A 25,599-nucleotide genomic window follows, 5' to 3' on the forward strand; every position below is an offset into this window, starting at 1 on the left:
CTACTTCTACTGGATAACTACTACAAAAATACAAAAAGACGAGGGGAAATCTCCGTCGTCTTTATTGCTTCAAAACCGTTGTGGTTGCTTCAAAATCAGTTTGCATCATTGCATCATCAGATAGTTATAATTAAACTAGTAAATTTATTTAAGCTCATTTTGTTTTTTCTTTTCTTTCATGGCTCCCACATAGACGGTAGAAGTTATGAGCCATTTCTTAGTTTTACAATGACCTGGGTTGAAGGACTTGGAATCAGTCATAGCAGACAACAGTATGAAGCAGACGTGAATGTCATAATCACAAACTTATTGAAGCTTTTCCGGTCAAGTTTCGATTTTGAAAAATGGGTTGGGATGTTCAATCTCAGTGGCTGTTGGTTTAGTCTAAATATGTAGTCAACTGAGTTGAATTTGAGGCAGATTCAATTACTCCACGTGAACCAAAACAGACCACAGCAATTTAGAGGTCAGTGCACAAAAATCTTGGTTGTTCATATGGGATGAATTTGGATTTTTGTTTTCAAGTGCCAAGGTAAATGCTCTGTCAAAACTACCTACAATAACAAGGCCTTGTATAAAGCAACCCCACAATTATGTAATGCCCAACTCCAAAAATTCCATGGATCCAAGGCTCTACAAATCTGCAAAATCAGGGGATGTTTGCTTCCTTAAACAACTTCTTAACGATGATCCCATGCTACTGTATCAACTTACGCCCCAAGAAAACACTGCCCTCCATATCGCCGTGCAATTTGGACACAAAAATGTTACAGCTGAGATTTATAGCAGATGCAGGTCCCTTCTCACACAGCCAAATTTAGATGGAGATACTCCTTTACATGTGGCTGCAAGGGTTGGCTGCTTCTCGATTGTCAATTGTCTGGTCAGAGAAACCTTGTCCAAGTCACAAATAGAGTTCGGGAACGCGAACAGCAACATGACTGAGACTCTGAGAATCAGAAATAGGGGAAACAACACGGTTTTACACGAAGCTGTGAGGAATGGTCACACCAAAGTGGCTGAGTTCTTACTTAAGATGGACCCCAAATTAGCTTGTTTTGAAAATGAGGCAGGTGAGTCTCCATTGTACCTGGCTGCAAGAGAGGGATTGTTAGATATTCTGAATCAAATTTTACAATCAAGTCCTTCATCAGCTCATGGTGGTTCAGACGGCCAAACAGCTCTGCATGCTGCTGTGGTTGAGAGGCATTTTGGTATGTCATACTTTAGCCCAGTAATATATGCTACTATTATCTCAATTAACTTGCAAATCCTATATGAGACTTTCACTATTGACACCTCTGGCAGTTGAATTTGCATAAATAAAAATAGTAGTATCCATTCCATACAGATGTTGCTCCTGTAATCAGTAAGAGTCTTCTGTAATTTTTTTTAATCTAAGCTAAATTTTTGTGTGATTATAAGATATCACGGAATCCCTCCTAAGGTTCAAACAGCAGCTGATCAAACAAGCTGACCACCAAGGCAAGACTCCTCTCTACTATGCAGCATCCCTTGGAGACCATAAGACAGTTCAACGATTACTAGAATTCGATATTTCGATTGCATATGTTTTGGATAAACAGGGTCATTCACCAATTCATGTTGCAGCCAGCAATGGTCATGCCAGTGTGATTAGAGAGATTGTTGGACATTGCCCAGATTCAGGAGAACTTGTTGACCCTTATGGACGGAATGCTCTTCATATTGCAATCTTCAATGGGCAAACAAACGTTGTCAGGTATATATTAGAAACAGCAGAGCTGGCGGGGCTCATAAACCAGCCTGATTTTGACGGAAATACGCCTTTGCATCTAGCCACCATTGAAAGAAAAACTTGGATTTTGCGTTACTTGAAGTGGGATGGAAGAGTAAATCCGAGATCCAAGAACAAATATGGCCAAACAGCAATTGAGATTGATAGCTCAATCAAAGAAGCTAATATTACACCTCCCAGGGTGAGTACTAAGTACATAATTAATATCCCTTGTATAAAATTGGTCTAAATGCTTAACAAACTACAAACTGCCAATCTTGACATTGTTTCTCTTAAATGAATTTACTTGAAGAATATAATGCCAAGCATTTGGGGACATCTCCAGACACCGCCTTCTTGGTTGGACAACATTAAGGTTTTTTCAAGAGCAGACCAAGAAGAAGCCATTGCAATGCAAACTTACAAGCAAATGGGCCAGACCCTTTTAATGGTTGCAACACTTATTACAACTGTGACATTTGCAGCAGCCTTCACAATGCCTGGAGGATACAACAATGATGTAGGCCCGGACCAAGGGCAGGCTCTTCTGCAGTCAAATAATTATTTCAAGTGGTTCATCATCACAGACACCATTGCCATGACTTGCTCAATACTTGCAGCTTGCCTTCTGTTCTGGGGATCTGTTAACAGCAACGAGTCCTTCTATGTTTACTATTTCACAACTGCTGCTGCACTTACATATTTTGCTCTCCAATTCACTGCAGCATCCTTCACAACAGGGATTTTGGCTGTCGTGCCCCATCAAAAATTTGTCAAAACCTTGGGAACCCTCGTTGGAGTTGCTTTTCATGTTATTACCCTTTTGTTTCTTTCCCATTTGGTGAAAATGTTTTCCCTACCTGAAGCCTGCAGATTCTTCATTTTTCATCTATGTAAGCACCTGTGCAAAATCAAGAACAAACCTTGAAGAATAAGTGCATTCTGCACTACTTTATAGTTCAACTCCTTTTACTCCTTCAGCACATCTGTCACATTAGAAAAAGTTTCATGTTTAAGGGTTTAAAGATTACAATTCAATATTATACACTTTTGATGTATGAAATTGTTGGATTTTGAGATATCTTGGTGTTATGATTCAACTAACACACACACACAAGATAGAAGAGAGCAGATAAACAAAGAAGAAATATCTGTGAAATCAATCTCAAGCTAGAAAATCCAGAAATGTGATATGGGAGAAAACTTTTTCTCTCTGGCTTCTTGAGCACTCTTTCTATGCTAAATATGAGAAGTCAATGTTGATTAATGACTCAGCCAAAACTAGGAAAGCCACACATATAAGAGTGACTATGTGGCTTCATCTAAGCCATACAAAATTAAGTAGCATGAATATACAACCAAAGACTGAACAAGTTTCTGTCCAAAATGTTTCAAGACCTATTTGACAGAAACTTAACTACATTATTACAACAAGTGCATTAGTCTTAATTTTAACACTAATAGCTTTCCATGCCGTTAATTTTTTTTCTTCTTTCTTTTTGGGTTTAGAGATTACAACTTGTCATTCTTGTTCTCCATTAAACAAATTCAGAAAAATGAAAGTATTTTTATATGTCATATAGAATCTCAGCAATCTGCTTCTGAAACAATAAACCAGTAAACTTGTCTCTTAAAAAATACGTGAATTGCACCCAAGAAATGCTATACTTATACAAGAGACTCCAAGAAGAAATCGTATTAGTTCGGATGCATGGTATCGGCTGAACCGGTACAGCCGATCACATGCCAGTCACGTGGGCTTTTTTAAAAACAAGTGAAACTGGTTGTTTTGGTTAACCGGTTAAATTAAGGAAAAAAAATCACCCCTTCAAAACCTAGGACGCGTACTCCATTTCGTCTATCTCCTCCTCCACAATTCTGCACAGCCACAACCCTAAACCCTCGAAATAACAGGTGCGCAGCTTTCCACAGCCTGAAGAAGCTCCCCCCACTTCGTCTTCTCCATCTGAAGAGCAGATTTCAGCCAAAACCCAGAAACCCACTTCGTCTTCTCCAGCTGCTTCCTCCATCTCGGTAAGTTTGTGTGTTGATTTCATTTTACAATCAAGAAGACTCTGTTACTAATCGGTTAAGGGTTGGGTTTTCTGTTACATATATAGCACCATTGTTTGCCATGCCTTCATTTCCTTTCTTGTCACAAATGCTAATGGTTACATCGAACTGTTACAAAGTCATCTTATAATGGCCTTGAAAAGAGGGAAAAACAATTGGCTGTGGAAATAAAAATTATTATAGCAAAAAATGACAGACAGCTGGTGGAAGAGAAAGGATTGTTTTGCAGTGTTGCAAGAAGGAAAACTAGAAACAGCAAAAATAGCAAATAGTGTTCAGAAACCTACACTACACGGCCTCTCATCTCAGTCTCACTGACACTGTGTATAGGGAGTTGGAGGAGAGAGACAGAGAGAGAAGTGCCTTTAAGTAGTTAACAACCCTGACGACCCTGACCCTATAATTTAACAAGCTCCTTCTATTATTTTACTATTATTCTCTCTCTTTCTTTAACAAATCCCACATCACTCACACGTGTGAAACCTCTCTCTATCTCTCTCTCCATTCATGTTCATGGGGTTAATGCGCTTTCAGTTCTCTTTATGCCAGTTTTGGTTTCTAAGAGTTTGAGGAGAAACTAAGGAGATGAGAATTGAACTTTACAGTTTCTGTTTCTGTAGTTTCTTAAAAACGAAATCATCAAGTCACTGAAAACAGCAGAGTATGATACGTTTGGAATGTTATTCCTTTCTTTTACTTTGTTTCTTGGAATTTAAAATTAGAATGAAATTATCTGTGATTGCTTCTTTTATTCCTTAATTATACAAACCTCTGTCTTAACTTGTGTGATACTGTTTTTAGAATGGAGTGAGGGGACTGATGTTGGATGTGTACGATTTCGAGAACGATATCTGGCTTTGCCATTCTTTTCGGGGGCAATGTTTCAACTTCATTGCATTTGTAATCTCTCTTCCATCGTGTCAACTTAACACTTATTCTTCTTTTGTGTGAATTTTGAACGGTGTGGCTGTAAATGAAATTTTGGGTTTTGCCAATTATTTGTTCCTTTTAAAATTTAATATGTGATTTACAATTTTGGCTGTAAATGAGAATTTGGTAGATTATTGTGCAGTTGATTGAAGAAGTTAGAAAATTAAAGTTATGCACTTAACGAACTGCTCTATTTTTGTCTTTCAGTAACTTGTTGCTCTAGGTATACATCGATTTGTCTTCCCTCTTTGTGCCAAAAGATAGACAACTCCAATTTTGCCGCATATATTTTTATTTTCTGTTATGATTGTTAGTAAGTAATCTCTATTAAGTCAGCCAACCATCTTTCATTTTTGTTTTTTGGTAATTAAATCAAGGATTTTGTTATCATGTTTATATGATGTGAGTGAGGTGATTTTTGGTGCGGTAAATTGCAAATCACTAGTGATTTTGAATTGTTGTTTCAGTTTTTTCATTGTTACAAAGTTAGCTTCGTTGGTGCTCTCTGCTCTCTAACTGTTCATGAACTTCACTGTTTAGTTTGGTCTCTACCCTGATTACATGTTAACAATTCCGGAAATTAATTATTCAAATTTTGTATTTATTTTCCCACTATGCGTTTCTGGGTTGTTATAATGCCTCTGGATCTGATTATATATAAATACCCATGAGGCCTCTGATTGTGTATGATTTAATTGTGGTGGGAACTTCACACAGGACTTGGCAAGCAAGTAGATGTTTCAGTAATTTGTTGGTTATCTGAAGCCTGTATTGCAAGCATTAGTGCCTGGTATGAAGCACTCGTTTCAGTCTCTTAAGATGTGCCATGTAGAAACCCGGAGATCATTTATGTACCCTTTATGTTGGTTTGTGTTTGCTTGAATTCCAAATACATGAAGGGTGCTGATATGTTTAAACTCAACTTTAATAACTTGAAAGGGAAGATGGGGATCTGTTGTGTGAACAAAAATTTATTAGGTAGTCAAAATATAGAGCTACTGTTGGTCAGATTTTTGGTGTACTTGATTAAGACTTTTTTTTTAATTGCATAAATGAAAACCCAAGGCCTTTTAATGAAGTTATTTTCTTTATGTTTTGCTTGTGTTTAAGATCAAGATCGTGGAGAACAAAAGAAAGGTTTTCTTAGACTATGTTGCTCGTGATCTTCTAAGTGCTAGATAACTTAGTTCATTTTGAGTATTTTTAGTTTTAAATGTAATTTTTATTGCGATTTAAATATCATGTTACAATGGATAGATTTGCAGGTTGTAACTTTGTATATTCAATCATTGTATCTAATTATATTTATTTTAATTAGTTTGCAATTTCAATTTTCAATTTATTTTTTAATATATTTATTTTATTATTAGGTTTAGCTCGGTTTTGCTACTGAATCAGTTATGAAGCTTTGCAGAAGTGAATTAACATAAATGAACCAATGCCCTTTGGTTATGTTGGTTGTTGATTGATTGCAAATAAAACAGATGGAGGAAAGGGTAATTGTACACCGCTGTCTAGTTTTTGTATCATGAGACGTGCAATTGCATAGTCTCTTTAACCTAAACCAGGATATGCAATTGCATACCATTTATGCAATAGTTGACCCTATATATGCAATTATTACCATTTGTACAAACAAATTTCACTCTCTTGCTTTCTCGAAATACACAAACTAGTGTAGATTTAATAAGCAAGTGAAACTTTTTCGGGTTTTTGGAACTCAAATGTTTTTTCAAGTTCTTGGAACTCAAATGGTTTTTCAGGTTCTTGTACTCGAGATCGATATTTTAATCATTACCCTTAACATGGATAGTGATGAATCCAATTTCATCACCTCACAATGGCAAGGCTAACGATTAAAATATCGGCCGTGTAGATAACATCGGGCCTCCAATTTATGGATATTTTGGGGGATATATCGTTATCGTTTTAGGTATCGAGAAAAAAATCAACAAAAATGACAAACATATACATTGAAATACATAATTTTGGTGTAAAATTTTCATAAATGTTATGTACATTATCAATGAATGTATTGAACAAATAAAACTCAAAATTTACTAATAATAAGATATATATATATATATATATATATATGATGAAATATAAGCGGTATGTAATACTCGTTAATGAAAAGTTTGAAAATAAAATGTTGATTAGAATGAATAAACCATGCATAAATTCATAGTTTGTTTAAATATTGGATTACAATTTAGAAAAATGTCCATCTACATAAATGAAGAGCTCCTATGAGGTTCAAACAATGAGGAACCCGAGTAGTTTGTAAGCCATGTTTGAACATAGTGCACATAGGTCTCTCTTGAGCTCCCATATATGGGATAGTTAGGATTAACCCAACTAGTAGGTAGGGGTGGCCCTGCCATGGTGCAAATGGGGCTACTGCACAGGGCCCCTGATTTTTGAGAACCCCCGAAATTTTTTTACTTTATATAATATATATTAATATTATAACAACTGTATATATACTCCAACGTACAGCACATTGACACAAAAGTGTATTTAGTGGAGTTGGTTTCTAGTGCATATCCCATGGTGCAAGGCCTAGGTTTGAGTCTTAGTTATGTGAATATATTTGTAATTTTATTCGCTCTTTATTGTAAGAACAAAATTTAAAATAGTTTTAAAAAAGAAGCACATGAACAGTACAAGGGAAAAGATCCAATTAACTTAACAATAGTATATATCACACCCATATGCTTTCTCCTTAAAAAAAAAAAAAAATTACTTTCTTCGACTTAAAACAAAAAATATATATATATATATATATATTTCATGTCTTCTTCTTTCTCGTAAACTCTTTTTTTTCTTACCAAACATTTACTGAATGTTCGCGTGAACAAATAGACCGTTTGTTTGAAAAAGTAAGTCAGTTGAGTCCATTTTTCCGGAGAACGGGCAACTTTACTCAACAAACGCAAACCCTGCGTTCGCGTGAACAAATTCCCCGTTTGTTTGAAAAAGTAATTTAGTTGGGTCCATTTTTTCGAGGAACGGGCAACTTTAATCAACGAACGCAACTATTTGCAATCACGGAACAAATAGCCCGTTTGTTTGAAAAAGTAAGTTAGTTGGACCCATTTTTCCGGGGAATGGGCAATTTTACTCAACGAACGCAACCCCTTGCAATCGCTGAACAAATAACCCGTTTGTTTGAAAAAAAAAGTTAGTTGGGCCCATTTTTCCGAGGGACGGGTAACTTTACTCAACGAATGCAACCTCTGCGTTCGCATGAACAAACAACCCATTTGTTTGAAAAATAAGTTAGTTGGGTCCATTTTTCCAGGGAACGGGCAACTTTACTCAACGAACGCAACACCCTGCGTTGATGTGAACAAATAGCCCATTTGTTTGAAAAAGTAATTCAGTTGAGTCCATTTTTCCGGGGAACAGGCAACTTTACTCAACAAACGCAACCCCTGCGTTCGCGTGAACAAATAGCCCGTTTGTTTGAAAAAGTAATTTAGTTTGGTCCATTTTTCTGGGGAACGGGCAACTTTACTCAACGAACGCAACCCCTTGCAATCGTGGAACAAATAGCCCGTTTGTTTAAAAAAGTAAGTTAGTTGAGCCCATTTTTCTGGGGAACGGGCAACTTTACTCAACGAACGCAACCCCTTGCAATCGCAGAACAAATAGCCCGTTTGTTTGAAAAAGTAAGTTAGTTGAGCCCATTTTTTCATGGAACGGCTAACTTTACTCAACGAATGCAACCTCTGCGTTCGCATGAACAAATAGGCCGTTTGTTTGAAAAAGTAAGTTTGGGTTCATTTTTCCAGGGAACGGGCAACTTTACTCAATGAACACAACCCCCTCCGTTTGTTTGAAAAAGTAAGTCAGTTGAGTCCATTTTTCTGAGGAACGGGCAACTTTACTCAACAAACGCAACTCCTGCGTTCCCGTGAACAAATAGCCTGTTTGTTTGAAAAAGTAATTTAGTTGGGTCTATTTTTCCGAGGAATGGACAACTTTACTCAACGAACGCAACCCCTTGCAATCGTGGAACAAATAGCATGTTTGTTTAAAAAAGTAAGTTAGTGGAGCCCATTTTTCCGGGGAATAGGCAACTTTACTCAACGAACGCAACCCCTTGCAATCGCAAAATAAATAGCCCATTTGTTTGAAAAAGTAAGTTAGTTGAGCCCATTTTTCCATGGAACGGCCAACTTTACTCAACGAATGCAACCTCTGCGTTCGCATGAACAAATAGGCCCGTTTGTTTGAAAAAGTAAGTTTGGGTCCATTTTTCCAGGGAACGGGCAACTTTACTCAATGAACGCAACCCCCTGCGTTCGTGTGAACAAATAGCCAATTTGTTTGAAAAAGTAAGTCAGTTGAGTTCATTTTTCCGGGGAATGGACAACTTTACTCAACAAACGCAACTCCTGCGTTCGCGTGAACAAATAGCCTGTTTGTTTGAAAAAGTAATTTAGTTGGGTCCATTTTTCCGGGAAACGGGCAACTTTACTCAACGAATGCAACCCCTTGCAATCGTGGAACAAGTAGCCTGTTTGTTTAAAAAAGTAAGTTAGTTTTTCCGAGGTACAGGCGACTTTACTCAACGAACGCAACCCTTTGCGTTCGCGTGAACAAATAGTGTTAATGTATGCATTTGAATATTTCTTTTGGCTTCCCTTGATAATTTTGTAATAGGATTTTTATTGTTTTTATCAAACTCAAGTTTAGATTAAGAATAGCTTCTCTAGGTGTTCTTAACTGACAACTATCCTATGGAGGTTCAAGCAAATTGACAACGGTAAATTGTGCATTGCATCACATTGCATTAAATTGATTTCATAAAATGATGACTAGTCATCTGTTTATGGCATATATTTAACATCATTTCATATTATTTTATTTTACATAATTCAATTATTTTTAACGTATGAAATGACTAATTTGTCCTCATATTTAATGACATATTGGATGAAATGTTAGGGAATTAAACGGTAGGGGAGACATTGGCGATAAAGACAAATTCATATCCTTAATTTTATAAATAAATAAAAAAGTCATGAGATAAATTTTAAATTGCGTACAAGTTCAAGGACTAAATCAACAATTTAGCCATGTTTAATGGTTTTTGTGGGCATATATCGCATATTTGATAGCACATGTGTTCAATTCTCAATTTACAATATGCATATGTATATATCTGTATGCAATTTCGTAGCTTCTATGTGCAATTCTCATTTTACAATATGCAATTGCATATATATATGTATGCAATTTCGTAACGTCTGTTTGCAATTTGTAGTTTACAATATGCAATTGCATTCCGCCCTTCTTTTGGTTTTTAACTTTTTTCGTTTTTACTAAAAGGCTCATTGGCTCACACTCTTATAATGTATGCAAATATCACCAAATTTCCTCTTTTTGGTTAGAGGGCCTCTTTTTTGTGTGTGCTCATTTGCATGACAATATGGATAATCTACTACTACCTAAAAGCTATAGAAAATTAAATGTGATATCTTCTATTTTCTCTAACCAAGACTACATGTCACATAAATAAGAAATAAGATCTCAAAAAAGAAACAGAAACAAAGAAAACACTTCACCTAAAAAATTTTGTAATACGTTTAACTCAATTTATAACTTGTAGAGTACACAAATGTTAGCCCCTAAATATTAGACTCTCAGAAGAAGGTGAGAATCTCACCAAGTATGCATGAAAATTCCAAGTGAGCATACACCTTCCTACAAATGAGAGGGAGGTAGAGAGAGATTATTTAAAAACTTTGATGGTATCTTAAAACACATATTTCAGTGTAACAAAAATACACTTTTCTTAACTGCACTTTTCCTGAATCCTTAGCCAAAGCAACCAATATATAGCAGTTACGGCAATCACAGCAACCAATACCAATCATGAACATCCCATTTGAACCATACACTTACAGATTTGCCAATAAAAGCTTCGAAATGGTAATGGCAACCCAAGACACTGAGCTTCATCGTGAGGTCACTGATCTCCATCTCGGATATACAAACATCAACCATTATGTGAAAATATGAGAGGTCTTCTTATATCCAATCTCATTTAATAGCCCTCATACTAATCATGTTTCAAGGACTTGTTATTTTACTGTTATAATTATAGACTATATATTATAGTTGAAAACAACGATTTTGCCCATAAATGATGGTGAAATATCCAGAAATTAACATCACATGTTTGGCTTTAGGGCATATATTTACATCTTTTCATATTATTTTGTTTTAATTATTTAATTATTTTTAACTTATGAAATAACCAATTTGCCCTCATATTTAATGGCAAATTGGATGAAATGTTAGGATTAGACGACAAGGGGATATTGACGAAAAAGAAAAATTCATACCCTTAATTTTCTATAAAAAAAGGTTATGGGATAAATTGAAAAATGAGTACAAATTCAAGGGGTAAATCAACAATTTAGCCATGTTTAATGGTTTTTGTGGGCATATACGCCTATTACATCTTTTGTAGCATGAATGAAAGCCTAGAACATTGTTGAACTTGCAGCCGTAGTTATTTTTCGTAGTGTCATGCAATTGCATATACCTACACAATTTGATAGGGCATGTGTGCAATTCTCAGTTTACAATATGCAATTTCGTAACCTCTATGTGCAATTCTTAGTTTATTGTATGAAATTGCATTCAACCCTTCTTTTGGTTTTAGGGGGATCAATTATTGCATAAAATGTATGCAATTACATATTCGGGTATGCAATTGCAAATAAACTGTTACATCAAATTAAGAACCCACATGTAACTATTGGTAATGGATCAACTATTAAAGAGATCGAGTTGTGTAAATATGACAAAAAAACTTTGTTGTACAAAGAAAGAATATCAAGACAGAAGGTTCTGCCTTGATGCCTATATCCATGAGTTCAATTGCCATCCACAGCTCAACACAATGAAACATAATTTAGAACACGACAGAAGAAAAACAGAACCTCAAGCCACCTGCAATTGGCGGCGCCTAGCTACATCTTTCTCAAGGACCTTAAATCTGCTAGCTTTCATTCGTTCTCTCTGTTCATCTGTCATATGATTTTCACTAGATTCACTACCTTCATTATTTGGAACTTGATTGGTTAATTCTTTCTGAAAACTACCTGCTGCAGATATACTAGGAGCAACCATATCACCATGCAAAGTCTCAGAGGGTTCCTACAATTAGCAAAGCAAAGGAGCACCATCAAACTATTGCACACAGATACTAGGGACAACAAATGCATCAGTATTGTTCAGTGAAACGTCAACTTTACAAGGTTTTCTATCAATATTCTCTAATGAAATGCCTTTCATAATTCTTCAAAGAATCCTTTGATGGTTATCTTTCAGTAGTAAACACTCAAGACAAGCAAATACTTAATAACAAATCGAGCTTATATATAAACCCCAATAAAATTAAAAGGATTCAATATTTAAATGGGAACATAGAATGCAGTGGTTGTTTCCAAAGCGAATAGTTCAAATATCATTGATCAAACACAAATATTATAACAAATTCTGAAGAAGAACCCAAAAACTTCTAATTAAATTATTTCATAAAGAAAAGGAGGCACTGAACTCGATCGTGACAGAGACACCTGGTTACATTCAGATATTAGCACAAGACCAATGACCTACAAGATTCGAGATTGAGCCTACCCTGATCTGTTCTACCTTTCACACTGGATAGAAAAACAAAATCTGGATTGAAAAAATAAAAAAATAATTTTCACCAGTACTTTGAAAATCTTCTAAGATCCCAGATATAATCCTAATGAGACCTTGCACTCTTGTAAAAAGTAATGTAAAATAAAGAAATCTAATATACCTACATTGCACATGTGCTAAGTCCAGATTTCTCGTTGAATAATAATGGTCAACAAGAACCATTACCAACCTCATCCAACAATCAATTTAATATTTGAGTTTTAATCTCAGCCATTCAATGAATTTTAATCTAATGGACAAAAATGTGTCATAATTTGTGTAAAAATGTGTGTCCCCCGATAAACATAAAAGCAAGCTTCAGGTGCGAGATGTCGCATTGGAAGATCCCATGCCATTTGAATGTCCTGTTATTTCTTTTAAGTTTTATTTTCAAGTAGGACATGGTTTTACTACTTTTAGGTGTAGAGAAGGGTTTACGGCTCAAGGTTTAAAGATTTGTATCAAAATGTTGTTGGACCTCTTGTTGACTGAATATTTGTATCATGTTTCATGATGATTATTATTTATGAAACTTGTTTCTCATGAAATAAAAGGGCTTAAGGTTCAATGTTGAATGTGGCGACAAGAAAAACAAACCTGCAGTTTGAATGTCATGGGATCCTGCAGTGCAGAATCCCATTTAAGAAGCACTTTGCTCGCATTTGTGTATGTATATATCATAAGCACAAAAAGGTGTCTAGGTTTATCATTGTCCCAAGGCTACAAGGTAATTCTATGAAATTTCTGGGTAATTTTATAAAAAAATACTTCAGGCATTATAAGTAGACTGACAGTATAGGCCATGAAGAAACTGAACTGGTGTGTAAGACTAGATTCTCAGCCTGGTCAAGTATAAAACTTGATAAAGAAGCAAGATATTGTACAAATGATATAAGTTATAAAACATGAGCAGTGATAATCATCATAACAAGGTTAAGTAGTGAATGAAACTTACTAGTGTGTTAATTTGTGTAATAATACTCGCATATTGTAATGAAATACCAGAAGGCCCCAACTTCTTGTGGTTCCTCCGAGAACTTTCCACAGGTTCATCATCTGCAAGGGAGATGGGGAGACATAAAAAACTTTATTAAACTCGTGAGCAACTTGTGCTTAAACACTTTATATTTAAGCCAGAAAGAGAGGTAGGAGAGATGAATAATCAGAATTGTAAATCAAAATGGAAATGGAAAATAGGAGATGCTAATCAATAATTTTCTTTCAGAAGAAAAACAGTTTGTTATCCTATGAAATGCTTCAAGATGATCAATGGTGGACAGAATGTCATTATAACCTCTTTTCTTTTCTGTTTTTCTTTTTTTTTGGTTTGACCAAGCCATTATAACAACAATGACAGTAATAAAGAGATGAAGGATAAACGAGGCTGGGCAGATAGTGGCCATAAATAGAAATTTCATCAAATATTTCGAATGCATACCAGCACTGCCAAAAGCTTCATGGATCTCCAAATGTAGAAAGTGTACAATATCTACAAGCTTCTGGACAACCTGTAAACACAAGATTTTAGATAGGGTTTCTGGAATAATACTTCACACAATACTGCTTCTGTAGACAAGAAAGCCATCAAGGTTGATCATCAATACTCCTAAGCATTAAATTGTACATAATTCCTTCCTGTATGCACCTAAAAAAGAGCTAAATAAAGCAAACTGACTTCTACCTCTTCAAAAGTCTTTGACCAGAGTGATTTTTTCTTTAAACTGCTTACAAACTTCACTTGCATCTTTACATCTGCTCTTAAAATTGCAAGGCTGTCTCCTACATGTCAAGAAGTTATTTAGACAATATTATGCAAAGTTCTGATTGTCCTTATAGCAACAAAGATACAATAGCAACCCTCGAGAATATGGATGCATAATTCAGAACTAGGGAGGAGTTTGCTCTTAAAATTAGGAAAGCTCATGTTCTGAACTCAAACAAAAACAGAAATTAGAGGTTAAATGGTGCCTTACTGTCCAGGTCCAGCCAGAAAGAAAGATACAAACAGAATAAACAAGTAAAATTATAGCAAAAAAATAATGCCAGCTCAAAACTTAAAAATCTGTTGCATGAACTTGAAGCTCTCTAAAGCTATCCATCACAAATTAAAAGCAAATTTTCTTTTTTTTTTACTACAAGGCCATAATATCAGAATCAAATGAAATTTGTCAAAGACCAAGCTGTAGGTTACCTCTTCTGGCAGCATTTGAACCATCTTCTTTAAGCCTATGCCAATAATCTTGATCCAGTCTGTCCAACAAATGCAACTCATGTCATAATTCCTGAAACCAGGAAACAAATTTTTCTTCTCTTCAGTTAAGTTCTAAAGGACAATACATATCTGCCATTAATTCAGGGAAAGCCGTGAAGTGCGAAAAGGAGATAATGAATGCATTCTCCATCCAATTCCTTGCAAAAGAAGTACAATGTTAAGTAGAAAATTCATGTAACCAAAGAAAAGATGTACTGTGCATACATATAGATCTTCTGCAGGGTGAGAAAAGGAATTTGTGTTTTGATATTGTTACTGATACAACAGTAACGTGATAAACAGATATAGGATTTTCACAGCTAAACCATTAACAGATACTGCTGTAACTAAGAGATCAGCATTTTCTATACAACAGTTACATGTAAATACTCACTGCTTTTGACTGAACTAAAGTCATCAATTGTTCCATATCTGCCTGTGCTTGCCTTTTGAAATGCTTCTGCTGTGTAACTTTTGAACCAATCCTAATATAATACAAAATTGCAGATGGAACACATAAGAATCTCAATTTAAATATTGTAAATGACCAAGAAAATAGAGTCACAAGATTCATTAGTATTACTTCTTAAAATAGAGGTCCAAATTGTGCCACATCTGATCTTTAGAATGATTTCCAAAACGCACAACGTCACTGAAAAATGTTTTCAGTTCTTCTCTGCCAATGTTGAACAGCACAACATTCTTTCATTAATGTAACAAACATATGAAAAAATAACCAGAAATTATATGGTGATAATAAACAACAAGAAATACTCTCAACGAGATATAGAGAGATCAGTACTTTTACTTGTCTAGTGGCGGCAACCTGTTTGACCTCATCTCATGAACAAACTGATCAAAAGAATAATATGGGAGCAAACGTGAGTGCCATTCGGTGTACAACCCAATTAAGTTCCCCAAATCTCTAACCTCCAAAAACTGCAAAAAACAATTTAGCATAATATGATCAATTTTTTTCCACAAAAGAAAGGAAACAAGAGTGGAATTGAATATGAGACCTCGTTTCCGAGGCCACGGTACTTGAAAGCGCGAGTGAAGTGGCGGAGGACGTAGGCGAGGTCAGCTTCGGCCTAGTCTTCTGAACTAACACCTTTTTTTGCCTTCGAAGCACTGCTGTCTCTCCATATCCTCTCCGATGGCTGTTGCATCTTGGCGTGGGCAGAGATGAGACGCCCAGATTCCGATCTGGGGACATAGATGAAGCTTGGATTTCCGAGAGAGAGATCGCAGAGATGAGATGAAGCTTGGACACAGATGAAGCTTTGTTTTCTAAGTCGCGTGTATTTCACGTGCTCCTTAATAAAAATGGCTAAACAAGTCATCATTCAATCTCAGCCCTTCATTTTAAAAATGAAATATGAGCCCTTGGATGACCGGTACAGCCGATGCACCACAGAATTTTCGCACCTTTTGTTTCTTAAGTCAACCGAGCCCCACTTCTCTCTTTGATTCATTTGAAAGTTTCAACGTTAAGAAGGAAGTATAGAGTCCACGTTAAGAGTCTAAAAAAAATCATGGGGAAGCTAGTGTCGTAAGTTCACAGCAACAGAAACAACGTCAAGAAGAAGAAGAAAAAAAACCAAAACGAAACATTCAAAAAGGAACATAAAACAATTGATGTAAACCAAGGCCGGTCTTGAGATTTTAAAGGCCCTGTGCGAACCTTAAATTGGGGCCTCACATAAGTTAACACAAACTTACACCATTACGTAATGCCATACAATGTAAGTTTTTTTTCTTAAAGTGACTGAAGTACCCATATTCCCAAGGACAAAATTGAAATTTCACAAAAGAATTAAATTGGATTAAATCGATTAAATTGGGTTAGAGATGTTACACCTTTTGAATAATCACCATGATTGTGACGATGAGTCTTTGTCATCATAGATCATATTCAGATATTAAATATTTTTTAACACCTAATTGATTTTGTATCAATATTCCAGGAACATCATTAATTCGATGCAATTATCTTGGTTGACTTAGTTGGATGCATTATTTTTGCGAAACAGGGCCAGTCTTGAGATTTTGAAGGTCCTGTGCGAATCTTAAATTGGGGCCTCACATAAGCTAACACAAACTTACACTATTACGTAATGCCATACAATGAATGTTTTTTTTTCTTGAAGTGACCAAAGTACCCTTATTCCCAAGGACAAAATTGAAATTTCACAAAAGAATTAAATTGGATTAAATCGATTAAATTGGGTCAGAGATGTTACAACTTTTGAATAATCACCATGATTATGACGATGAGTCTTTGTCATCATAGATCATATTCAGATATTAAATATTTCAGTTTGTGGTTGTGAAAGTAGATGGGATATTGAATGTTGGTGTTGACATCGGACAAGCCTTTAACACAAGCAGGTTTTGAAGTCGAGCCCTGAATAGAAGTTGAGGCCCTACAAACCAACACAACTAGAAACGTCTTTGTGTCAACAATTTGCTCACTCTGTATATATATAACATTTGTTATACATATAGAGTGCTACTATTTCCACCCACCTGTCCTATTTTCTCACCCATTTTATCCCCTCACCCACTATGTAAATTTTAAAAAAATAAAATCCTACTTTTCCATTATTCCTAAAATACCCTTTAATTATTAATTCAACCAAACACCATCAACTCCAAGTTAAAAACATAAAAATTTTAACCCAAAAAAATAAACATTCTTCATCTTCTTCATGTGTTTTCAACATCATGACCTTACCCTGTCATATTAATATTCACATCAACCCCTTAGCAGTACTGGTGGCTTCACGACCGCAACACCACCACCACAACAACACATGACCAACAAGACTACAATGGATTTTAATTGAAGTGATGTTATATGGAATAAGGACCCGCATGTGGGTTAACCAGACTAAAAAATCTTTAAAATGGAATAAAATTAATAGAAATTTAGTGAAATACCCATTCCTAGACATAAAACTATAAAAATACCCTATACTATTTAATGTATATAAACACACCCAAAATAAACCCAAAAATCGACAGCTGTATATTTTTTAATTTAATTATTAAGATGAAATACTTTTATTACCCTTTTAACATAAAATAGGAGTTCTAATCAACACCAGATCAAAACTCATTTCACGACCTCCAGTCTCTCATCTTCATCTTCAACCCCAATTTTCAATTTTTGTTCTTCCAGCTCAGTTTTTGTTCAACCTCATCATTCTAAGCTTCGTCTGAAGGCTCGCCTGGACCACCGACAATGATGCGCTGGAGAGGGCCTTTTCTTCGTTCGGTGAGATCATCGAATTGAAGGGCCGTTTGACGCAGGTTCTCTCTCTGCGACTTGATCTTCTTTTTCTCTATGTTACTTGATCTTTCTCTCCCAAAGATTGAAGATCGATCGATTCCTTTTCATTTTTGTTTATTATTGTGTATTTGTTTGATTATACTCCGACGTTTTGGTTTTGATGGACGGATCTGATTAGATTTGGTTTCTTTTTGTGTTTCCAGATCATCAACGACCGTGAGACCGGGAGATCCAGGGGCTTCAGCTTCGGCTTCATCACCTTCAGCAACGAGAAGGCCATGAGGGACGTGATCGAAGGCATGAACGACCAGAACCTCGACGGTCGTAACATCACCATCAACGAGGCCCAGTCTTGTGGAAGCAGCGGTGGTGGTAACGGAGGTTACAACTTGTGTTTTCTCTTTTTCTCTATCTCTGGTTTAAATGTGGAAAATGGATATATAAAAACAATTTCTCTATCTCTTTTTCTCTATCTCTGGCTGTAAGATTTAGCTATAAGGAATTGTTTTCTGCGTTTTGAAACCAAAACAATTTCTCATTTGAAGCAATAAGTTTCTAGAATCTGTTATACACATGAACTTATTTGATGACTGCAAAGACCTATATTAATTTCTTGGATGATCAAATTGACTATTTTCGGTATGATATCCTGGAAGTTTGAATTTTACATTTATATATATATTCCACTAGAGGGCTTTCATATTGTCTGACTTGTTCTCTCAATGTACTTACAAACACAATATTACCTTTCCGTTTGTGGTGCCTTGTATGTGATGGCTTGAACCTTACTATTCCTAATTTTCTAACTGGTTGAGGATATGTTTGCTCTGCTTGATTATCTCCATATTTCACACATATGCTAGTTTCATATTTCATAGTCTTCCATATCTACAACAAACGTTTGTCATAAATGAGAAGCTGACATAGCAATGATGTAATTTGCATTATCATATACGCATACTTTCTCCGTCTCTTTCTCTATCGATATATATTCCCCTTATTTAAGTCAGCATATATTATATCTGACCATAGTGTCTTAAATCTTTGGTGGTCATTCGAATTATGAATATGAATATGGATTTCTTAGTTCAATTTAGAAAATCTATGTTATTCTCTTATTGGTTCAGCATATATCTATTGAAATTTTGACGCGGAGAGTGAATGGTTTCATATTATCCTTGTAGTTTGTAGTGAAATAGCAGACTATTCAAATTCTATATACTATTTCACCTTAGCAGTTATGCGCTTTGTGCTTATGATTGTTATCTGTGTTGTTCCAATTATTCTATTGTGCTTAATTATTTTGTTCTTATTTCTTGTTGTTAGATTTGGTGAACAACCTTGGTACCATTGCAAGGGTGGCACCAAGGAATTAATGGAAGCCTTGGCTGCTGGTGCTTCTCTTGTTGCAGATAAGGTCATTGTTACAACCAAGCACAATGATCATGAGAAGTATGTGTGGGAGCCACTCCGATTCAATGTTTATGGTATGTGGAGTGATGAATGATCAATCAATTATGCAAATGAAATGATGTAGTTGATTTTGAGTGGTATGAAGTTGTAAACTTTTATTGTACCTATTATGCAAATGAAATGATGTAGTTGTTAACTTCTAGTAAGTGGTATGAACAGTTGTTATACTGTTCATACCCTGCAACTAAATTGATTTCTATGACATAGTATTAACAGTGTACTTCTATGAGATAGTATTAACAGATTTTCAGTAACAAAGCATGCTTTATATTTTTCTCTATATATAGCTGTGCACTTGAAGTTTATGATATGCAGGATGTGATTTTTACTAGGAATATAGTTCTATGACACAGTATTAACAGTGTACTTTTTTTCTTGTAGATGTATTTCCTTTTGCCTTTGCGATTGTACCTGGTGAAATTGTAGACAATTGGAGGTGGTGTCTGGAAAGGATATCAGTTGTCTTGCTGGGCCTTTTTGGGTTTTTTGTATGAAATGTTATGAACAGTATTTTTTGTATGAAATGGTATTAACAATGTTTTTATGTATGAAATGGTATTAACAATGTTTTTATGTATGAAATGGTATTAACAATGTTTTTTTTGGTATGAAATGGTATTAACAATGTTTTTTCTTTTTGTATGAAATGGTATTAGCAATGTTTTTCTATGAAATGGTATTAACAATGTACCTGTATGACATGGTATTAACAATGTACTTCTATGACATGGTATTAACAATGACATGGTTTGTACAGATTTGGTGGAAAAGGAAGGGTCGTGGAGACATGCCCTTGGTTTTCATGTTTTTTTTTAATACTTAAGTTTGTTTTATAAAAAAAATCTGGGTTGGGCTTGTTTTGGGTTTTTTTTTGTGTTTTTTGTATTGGGCTTCTTTTAAGTTAGTTAGTGTCAGTCATGTAATTTATAGGAAATTCAACACTCATTTTGTATGTAGTAAATGGTTTTTGGGTATGTTTCTAAAGTGCATTCCATGTAGTGGTATAATAAATTGAAAAATGTGAGGTGAAATAACCGTCGTCTTTATTGCTTCAAAACCGTTGTGGTTGCTTCAAAATCAATTTGCATTATTATATCATCAGATAGTTATAGTTAAACTAATAAATTCATTTTAGCTCATTTAGTATTTTGTTTTGTTTCAAGGATGTCACATACACTTTAGAGCTTATGAGCAGTTTCTTAGTTTTACAATGACCTGGGTTGAAGGACTTGAAGTCAGCCATGGCAGGCTACTGTATGAAGCAGACTTGATTGTCAACTTAATTATAATTTTGAAAAATGGGGTTGTGATGTTCAATCTTATACTTCTGGTGTAGTCTATATCCATAGTCAACTTAGAGGCTTCTGGTGTAGTCTAAATATAAACTCAACTGAGTTAAACTTGAGGCAGATTCAATTCCTACACATGAACAAAAATAGACCACAACAATTTAGAGGTCAGTGCACAAAAATCTTGGTTGTTCCGATTTAGATGAATTTGGATATTTTTTTTGTTTCCAAGTGCCAAGGTAAATGCTCTGTCAAAATTTCCGCACTTGCTACCTACAATAACAAGGCCATATATAAGGCAACCCCAACAATTATGTAATGCCTGCCTAGTTCCAAAAATGCCATGGATCCAAGGCTCTACAAATCTGCAGAATCAGGGGATGTTTGCTTCATTAAACAACTTCTTAACGATGATCCCATGCTACTATATCAACTTACGCCCCGAGAAAACACTGCCCTCCATATTGCCATGCAATTTGGACACAAAAATGTTACAGCTGAGATTTATAGCAGATGCAGGTCCCTTCTCACACAGCCAAATTTAGATGGAGAACTGGGCTGGCCCGAGCTCCAGCTCAAGGGCAAGGCTGATGTCAGCGTGCTATAGTGCCGCATTCTGGGCTCTCCGATCAGAATTTTTCCTCCAATCCAACGGCAGCCAATTTTTGTGCAATAAAAAAATGAAAAAAAATACCCAAAAATTCTGAAATTTTTTTCTATCAATAGCTATCAAAACTCTTCACTTTCGACTGGTGTACAGATTACCTTATTTTATTTTCAACATTTACGTAAATTTCTTTGTCCTTTTACTTTTATTTATTTTTATATTACTCCATTTACTTAAGTTTACAATGTAAATAAGGAAGTACTCCCCATTTGCATTCAAATAAAAATACTAGAAAATCAAATTCCCACCAAATCAAAATATGAAAAGTCGGTTTTAGTGCAAAATATGATTTAGGCTAAAAATGATGGCTCATTAAGTCAATATATACTTCATACTAAAATCCCATAAAATCAAGTTTTCTTATTTGATGTGTAAGGAACAAAAGCCGCCAAAAATTATCTTGAGAAAATGATTATTCCGAAAAATCATTTTTCATACTTAGTCAATATTGCACCTCCGCTAAAAAATTTCTGGATCCGCCAGTGCACGTAGGAACCCAAAAATCTTACCCGAAAATATTATCCAAAATAATTGTTTAAGTAAAAAAAGTTGTGAAAAAAACAAAAAAATGAACAGTAGTTGCCATGGCAAAAGGCAACTACTGGAAACACACATAGCTTAATATGGCAAGGGCAGCCACTATTCACATGAATAGTAGCTGCCCTAGCCCTCCCCCCCGCCATGGCAAGGGGCAAACTGCTGGAAGTGCTCTAAGGAGTTTGGCTACTCCTCCCATTACCAATTGGTTTTGGAGTGGAGCCACGAATGAAGTAGAGTACACGTTAAAGAGTCTATGACCTAGGTCATGGGGAAGCAAGTGTCGTAAGTACACAGCAACAGAACACAACAGTCAATAAGAAGAGAATGAAAACAAAAACAAAAACAAAAACAAAAACGAAACAGTAAAAAAGGAACAGAAGTCTGAAACCGAGGACTAAAAAGTCTGCATATCTTCGGGGAGAGTTTGAAATTCTTTCATTTTTTAAATAAAATTCCATGGTTATTTTCTTTTCAGTCAATAGAAAGACTTGGAAGAAGGCGCAAATTTACCCACTTCATCAGGCAATGCTTGACAGCAGTTCAAAAGAATCTCCGTTGAAGGACTTGAAGTCAGCCACCGCAGATTACTGTTTGAAGCAGACGTGACTGTCATAATTACACAGTTATTGAAGGCTATTGTCAAGTTTCAATTCCTCCACATGAACCAAAATAGACCACAAGAACTTAGAAGTCAGTGCACAAAAATCTTGGTTGTTCAGATGGTATGAATTTAGAATTTTCCAGCTGCCAAGGTAAATGCTGTGTCAAAATTACTACAATAACAAGGCCTTGTATAAAGCAACCCCATAATTATGTAATACCGGGATGTTCCAAAAGTTCCATGGATCCAAGGCTCTACAAATCTGCAAAATCAGGGGATGTTTGCTTCCTTAAACAACTTCTTAGCGATGATCCAATGCTACTGAATCAACTTACACCCCGGGAAAACACTGCCCTCCATATCGCCGTGCAATTTGGACACAACAATGTTACAGCTGAGATTTATAGCAGATGCAGGTCCCTTCTCACATATCCAAATTTAGATGGAGATACTCCTTTACATGTGGCTGCAAGGGTTGGCCGCTTCTCAATTGTCACTTATCTGGTCAGAGAAACCATGTCCATGTCCATGTCACAAGTAGAGTTCAGGAACATGAGCAGCAGCAGCATGTTTGAGACTCTGAGAGTCAGAAATAGGGGGAACAACACGGTTTTACACGAAGCTGTGAGGAATGGTCACAACAAAGTGGCTGAGTTTTTACTTAAGATGGACCCCAAATTGGCTTGTTTTGAAAATGAGGCAGGTGAGTCTCCATTGTACCTGGCTGCAAGAGAGGGATTGTTAGATACTCTGAATCAAATTTTACAATCGAGTCGTTCATCAGCTCATGGTGGTTCAGATGGTCAAACAGCCCTGCATGCTGCTGTGGTTGAGAAGCATTTTGGTATGTCATACTTTAGCCCAGTTATATATATATATATATATATATATATATATATATATATATATATGTTTGAGCTATGGTTTAATTATGCAGTTGCCCTTAGCAACTACTATTATATAAATATCGTTGCAAATTCTATATTGGAGTTTCACTACGGAGAGACACCTCTGGCAGTTGAATTTGCATAAACAAATAAGCGTCTATCTAGTTCCTCTTTAATTTATTTTTTCTCCTCACTTCTGCAAATATATATATATATATATTTTTTTTTTATGATTAAGCTAAATTTTTTGTCTGATTGTAAGATATCATGGAAGCCCTCCTAAGATTCAAACAGCAGCTGATCAAAGAAGCTGACCACCAAGGCAAGACTCCTCTTTACTATGCAGCATCCCTTGGAGACCATAGAACAGTTCAACGATTACTAGAACTCGACATTTCGATAGCATATGTTTTGGATAAACAGGGTTTCTCACCAATTCATGTTGCAGCCAGCAAAGGTCATACCAGTGTGATTAGAGAGATTGTTCGGCATTGCCCAGATTCGGGAGAACTTGTTGACCCCTATGGACGAAATGCTCTTCATATGGCCATTGTTGGTGGCCACGCAAATGTGGTCAGGTATATACTAGAAACAGAAGAGCTGGAGGAGCTCATAAACCAGCCTGATTTTGATGGAAATACGCCTTTGCATCTAGCCACCATTGAAAGAAAAACCTGGATTCTGAGTTACTTGAAGTGGGACAGAAGAGTGAATCCGAGATCCAAGAACAAATATGGCCAAACAGCATTTGACATTGATAGGTCAATCAAAGAAATTACATCTCCCAGAGTGAGTACTAGAGCAGTAACTAAATACATAATCAATCTCCCAAATTGGGTTATTAATGCTTAACAAACTACAACTTTGAGTCTTATGGACATTGTTTCTCTTAATCAATTTATTAGCAGAATATAGTCCCAAGCATTTGTGGACATCTCCGGACACCGCCTTCTTGGTTAGATAGCATCAGGATTCTCCCAAGAGCAGACCAAGAAGAAGCCAATGCAGTGCAAACTTACAAACAAATGGGGCAGACCCTTTTAATGGTTGCAACACTTATCACAACTGTGACGTTTACAGCGGCCTTCACAATGCCTGGAGGCTACAACAACAATATTGGTCCAGACAAAGGGGTGGCTCTTCTGGAATCAAGCAAATATCTCAAACTCTTCATCATCGCAGACACCAGTGCCATGACTTCCTCAATAATTGCAGCTTGCCTTCTGTTCTGGGGAGCTGTTAACTGCAACAAGTCCTCCTATGTTTACTATTTCACAAGTGCTGCTGCTCTTACATATTTTGCTCTGCAATTCACTGCAGTATCCTTCGTAACAGGGATTTTGGCTGTCATGCCCCATCAGCACTTCGTCAGAATCATGGGACATGCAATTGGGGTTGCTTTTCATGTTAGTACCTTCCTGTTTCTTTCCCAATTGGTCAAAATGTTTTCCATCCCTGAAGCCTGCAGATTTTTTATTTCCAATCTTTGTAAGCTCAAGTCTAGAATTACAAATAAACAATGAAGAATAAGAGTGCATTCTTCACTATTTGCATGCACTAGGATGCATGTCAACAAATATCCCATACACAGGGCTGAAAATTAGTGAGGCTTTTGTAGTTCAACTGCTTTTATTCCATCATCACATCTGTCACATTATTAGATGAACAACTTTGATGTACAGATTTGGTGAATCTAGCTTTTCTGTATACCCATAGCTCTTTAATCTTGTTTTGGTGCCTATAGCTTTCTAGTTTTACCACTTTGGTCCCTTTAGTTTTAATTTTGTTAATTTATATCCTTGTAGTTTTCAATTTTGTCAAGGCTTTTTATCACAAAACGTCCCTGACGTTTGCGAAATTATTAGATTGCATCCTTAAAGTTTTTTTGTATCACTAATGGTCCCTAACGTTAATATATGTGCTCTTAAATAGTCCTTCTGTAAAAAAAAACTGTTAAATCCAGGGATATAATCGTCAAATCAATCTAAAATTATAAAATATATATATAAATTTCTCTCTCCCCTCTTTTTATTTTATTTTATTTTATGTTTCCTTTCCTTCTCTCTCTCTCTCTCTTTCTTTTTTTCTTCTTTCTTCTCTCCCCGAGTTCAGTCTTATCTCTCCTCT

General features: G+C 35.8%; 3 protein-coding genes and 2 long non-coding RNA genes across 8 annotated transcripts; 4 read left to right on the top strand and 1 right to left on the bottom strand.

Moving 5' to 3' along the window:
- Nucleotides 1–449: 449 nt before the first annotated feature.
- Nucleotides 450–2,736, top strand: LOC110774111 (protein ACCELERATED CELL DEATH 6-like). The gene is made up of 3 exons (XM_021978650.2): nt 450–1,214; nt 1,426–1,958; nt 2,070–2,736. Exons 1-3 carry the CDS (start codon nt 599–601, stop codon nt 2,682–2,684), a joined length of 1,764 nt encoding a protein of 587 aa, XP_021834342.1. The 5' UTR covers nt 450–598; the 3' UTR covers nt 2,685–2,736.
- A 667-nt stretch (nt 2,737–3,403) lies between these two features.
- On the top strand, nt 3,404–5,850 carry LOC110774117 (uncharacterized). Of its 2 annotated transcripts, XR_002529428.2 has the most exons (3): nt 3,479–3,790; nt 4,631–4,729; nt 5,477–5,850. It is a non-coding gene; the product is annotated as an uncharacterized LOC110774117 (long non-coding RNA). The 2 variants fall into 2 exon arrangements; XR_002529427.2 differs by having other exon boundaries at nt 3,404–3,790; nt 4,631–5,850.
- A 5,681-nt stretch (nt 5,851–11,531) lies between these two features.
- Nucleotides 11,532–16,019, bottom strand: LOC110774108 (protein PSK SIMULATOR 1-like). Its single transcript, XM_088252364.1, has 10 exons — nt 15,529–16,019; nt 15,304–15,396; nt 15,115–15,205; nt 14,833–14,878; nt 14,767–14,779; nt 14,661–14,719; nt 14,151–14,248; nt 13,908–13,977; nt 13,425–13,525; nt 11,532–11,938 (listed from the first exon to the last, which is right to left on the bottom strand). The coding sequence occupies exons 1-10, from the start codon at nt 15,678–15,680 to the stop codon at nt 11,723–11,725; spliced, it is 939 nt and encodes a 312-aa protein (XP_088108490.1). The 5' UTR covers nt 15,681–16,019; the 3' UTR covers nt 11,532–11,722.
- A 1,622-nt stretch (nt 16,020–17,641) lies between these two features.
- LOC148295043 (uncharacterized) lies at nt 17,642–20,061 on the top strand. The gene is made up of 4 exons (XR_015835035.1): nt 17,642–18,035; nt 18,219–18,396; nt 19,342–19,502; nt 19,870–20,061. It is a non-coding gene; the product is annotated as an uncharacterized LOC148295043 (long non-coding RNA).
- A 2,462-nt stretch (nt 20,062–22,523) lies between these two features.
- LOC110748345 (protein ACCELERATED CELL DEATH 6-like) lies at nt 22,524–25,365 on the top strand. Of its 3 annotated transcripts, XM_088251385.1 has the most exons (4): nt 22,524–23,429; nt 23,735–23,794; nt 23,921–24,261; nt 24,378–25,365. In XM_088251385.1, exons 1-4 carry the CDS (start codon nt 22,709–22,711, stop codon nt 24,993–24,995), a joined length of 1,740 nt encoding a protein of 579 aa, XP_088107511.1. In that variant the 5' UTR covers nt 22,524–22,708; the 3' UTR covers nt 24,996–25,365. The 3 variants fall into 3 exon arrangements, with proteins under 3 accessions (XP_088107511.1, XP_088107509.1, XP_088107510.1); XM_088251383.1 differs by having other exon boundaries at nt 22,534–23,429; nt 23,735–24,261; XM_088251384.1 differs by having other exon boundaries at nt 22,541–23,429; nt 23,735–24,261; nt 24,381–25,365.
- The last annotated feature ends 234 nt before the right edge of the window (nt 25,366–25,599 follow it).

The sequence above is a fragment of the Prunus avium genome, chromosome 4, assembly GCF_965620075.1.
Source record: "Prunus avium chromosome 4, drPruAviu1.hap1.1, whole genome shotgun sequence".
NCBI classification, from domain to species: domain Eukaryota; kingdom Viridiplantae; phylum Streptophyta; class Magnoliopsida; order Rosales; family Rosaceae; genus Prunus; species Prunus avium.

Bases quoted from the DNA above. Each gene is read 5' to 3' on its own strand.
- LOC110774108 (XM_088252364.1), bottom strand. From the start codon at position 15,680: ATGCTAAATTGTTTTTTGCAGTTTTTGGAGGTTAGAGATTTGGGGAAC. The intron at 14,249-14,660 runs GTAACCTACAGC...CTTGACATGTAG, and splicing joins TTCAAATGCTGCCAGAAGAG to GAGACAGCCTTGCAATTTTA. The intron at 13,978-14,150 runs GTAGAAGTCAGT...TTGTGTTTACAG, and splicing joins GGTCAAAGACTTTTGAAGAG to GTTGTCCAGAAGCTTGTAGA.
- LOC110748345 (XM_088251383.1), top strand. From the start codon at position 22,709: ATGAATTTAGAATTTTCCAGCTGCCAAGGTAAATGCTGTGTCAAAATT. The intron at 23,430-23,734 runs GTATGTCATACT...TCTGATTGTAAG, and splicing joins TGTGGTTGAGAAGCATTTTG to ATATCATGGAAGCCCTCCTA. The intron at 24,262-24,377 runs GTGAGTACTAGA...TCAATTTATTAG, and splicing joins AAGAAATTACATCTCCCAGA to CAGAATATAGTCCCAAGCAT.
- LOC110774111 (XM_021978650.2), top strand. From the start codon at position 599: ATGCCCAACTCCAAAAATTCCATGGATCCAAGGCTCTACAAATCTGCA. The intron at 1,215-1,425 runs GTATGTCATACT...TGTGATTATAAG, and splicing joins TGTGGTTGAGAGGCATTTTG to ATATCACGGAATCCCTCCTA. The intron at 1,959-2,069 runs GTGAGTACTAAG...ATTTACTTGAAG, and splicing joins CTAATATTACACCTCCCAGG to AATATAATGCCAAGCATTTG.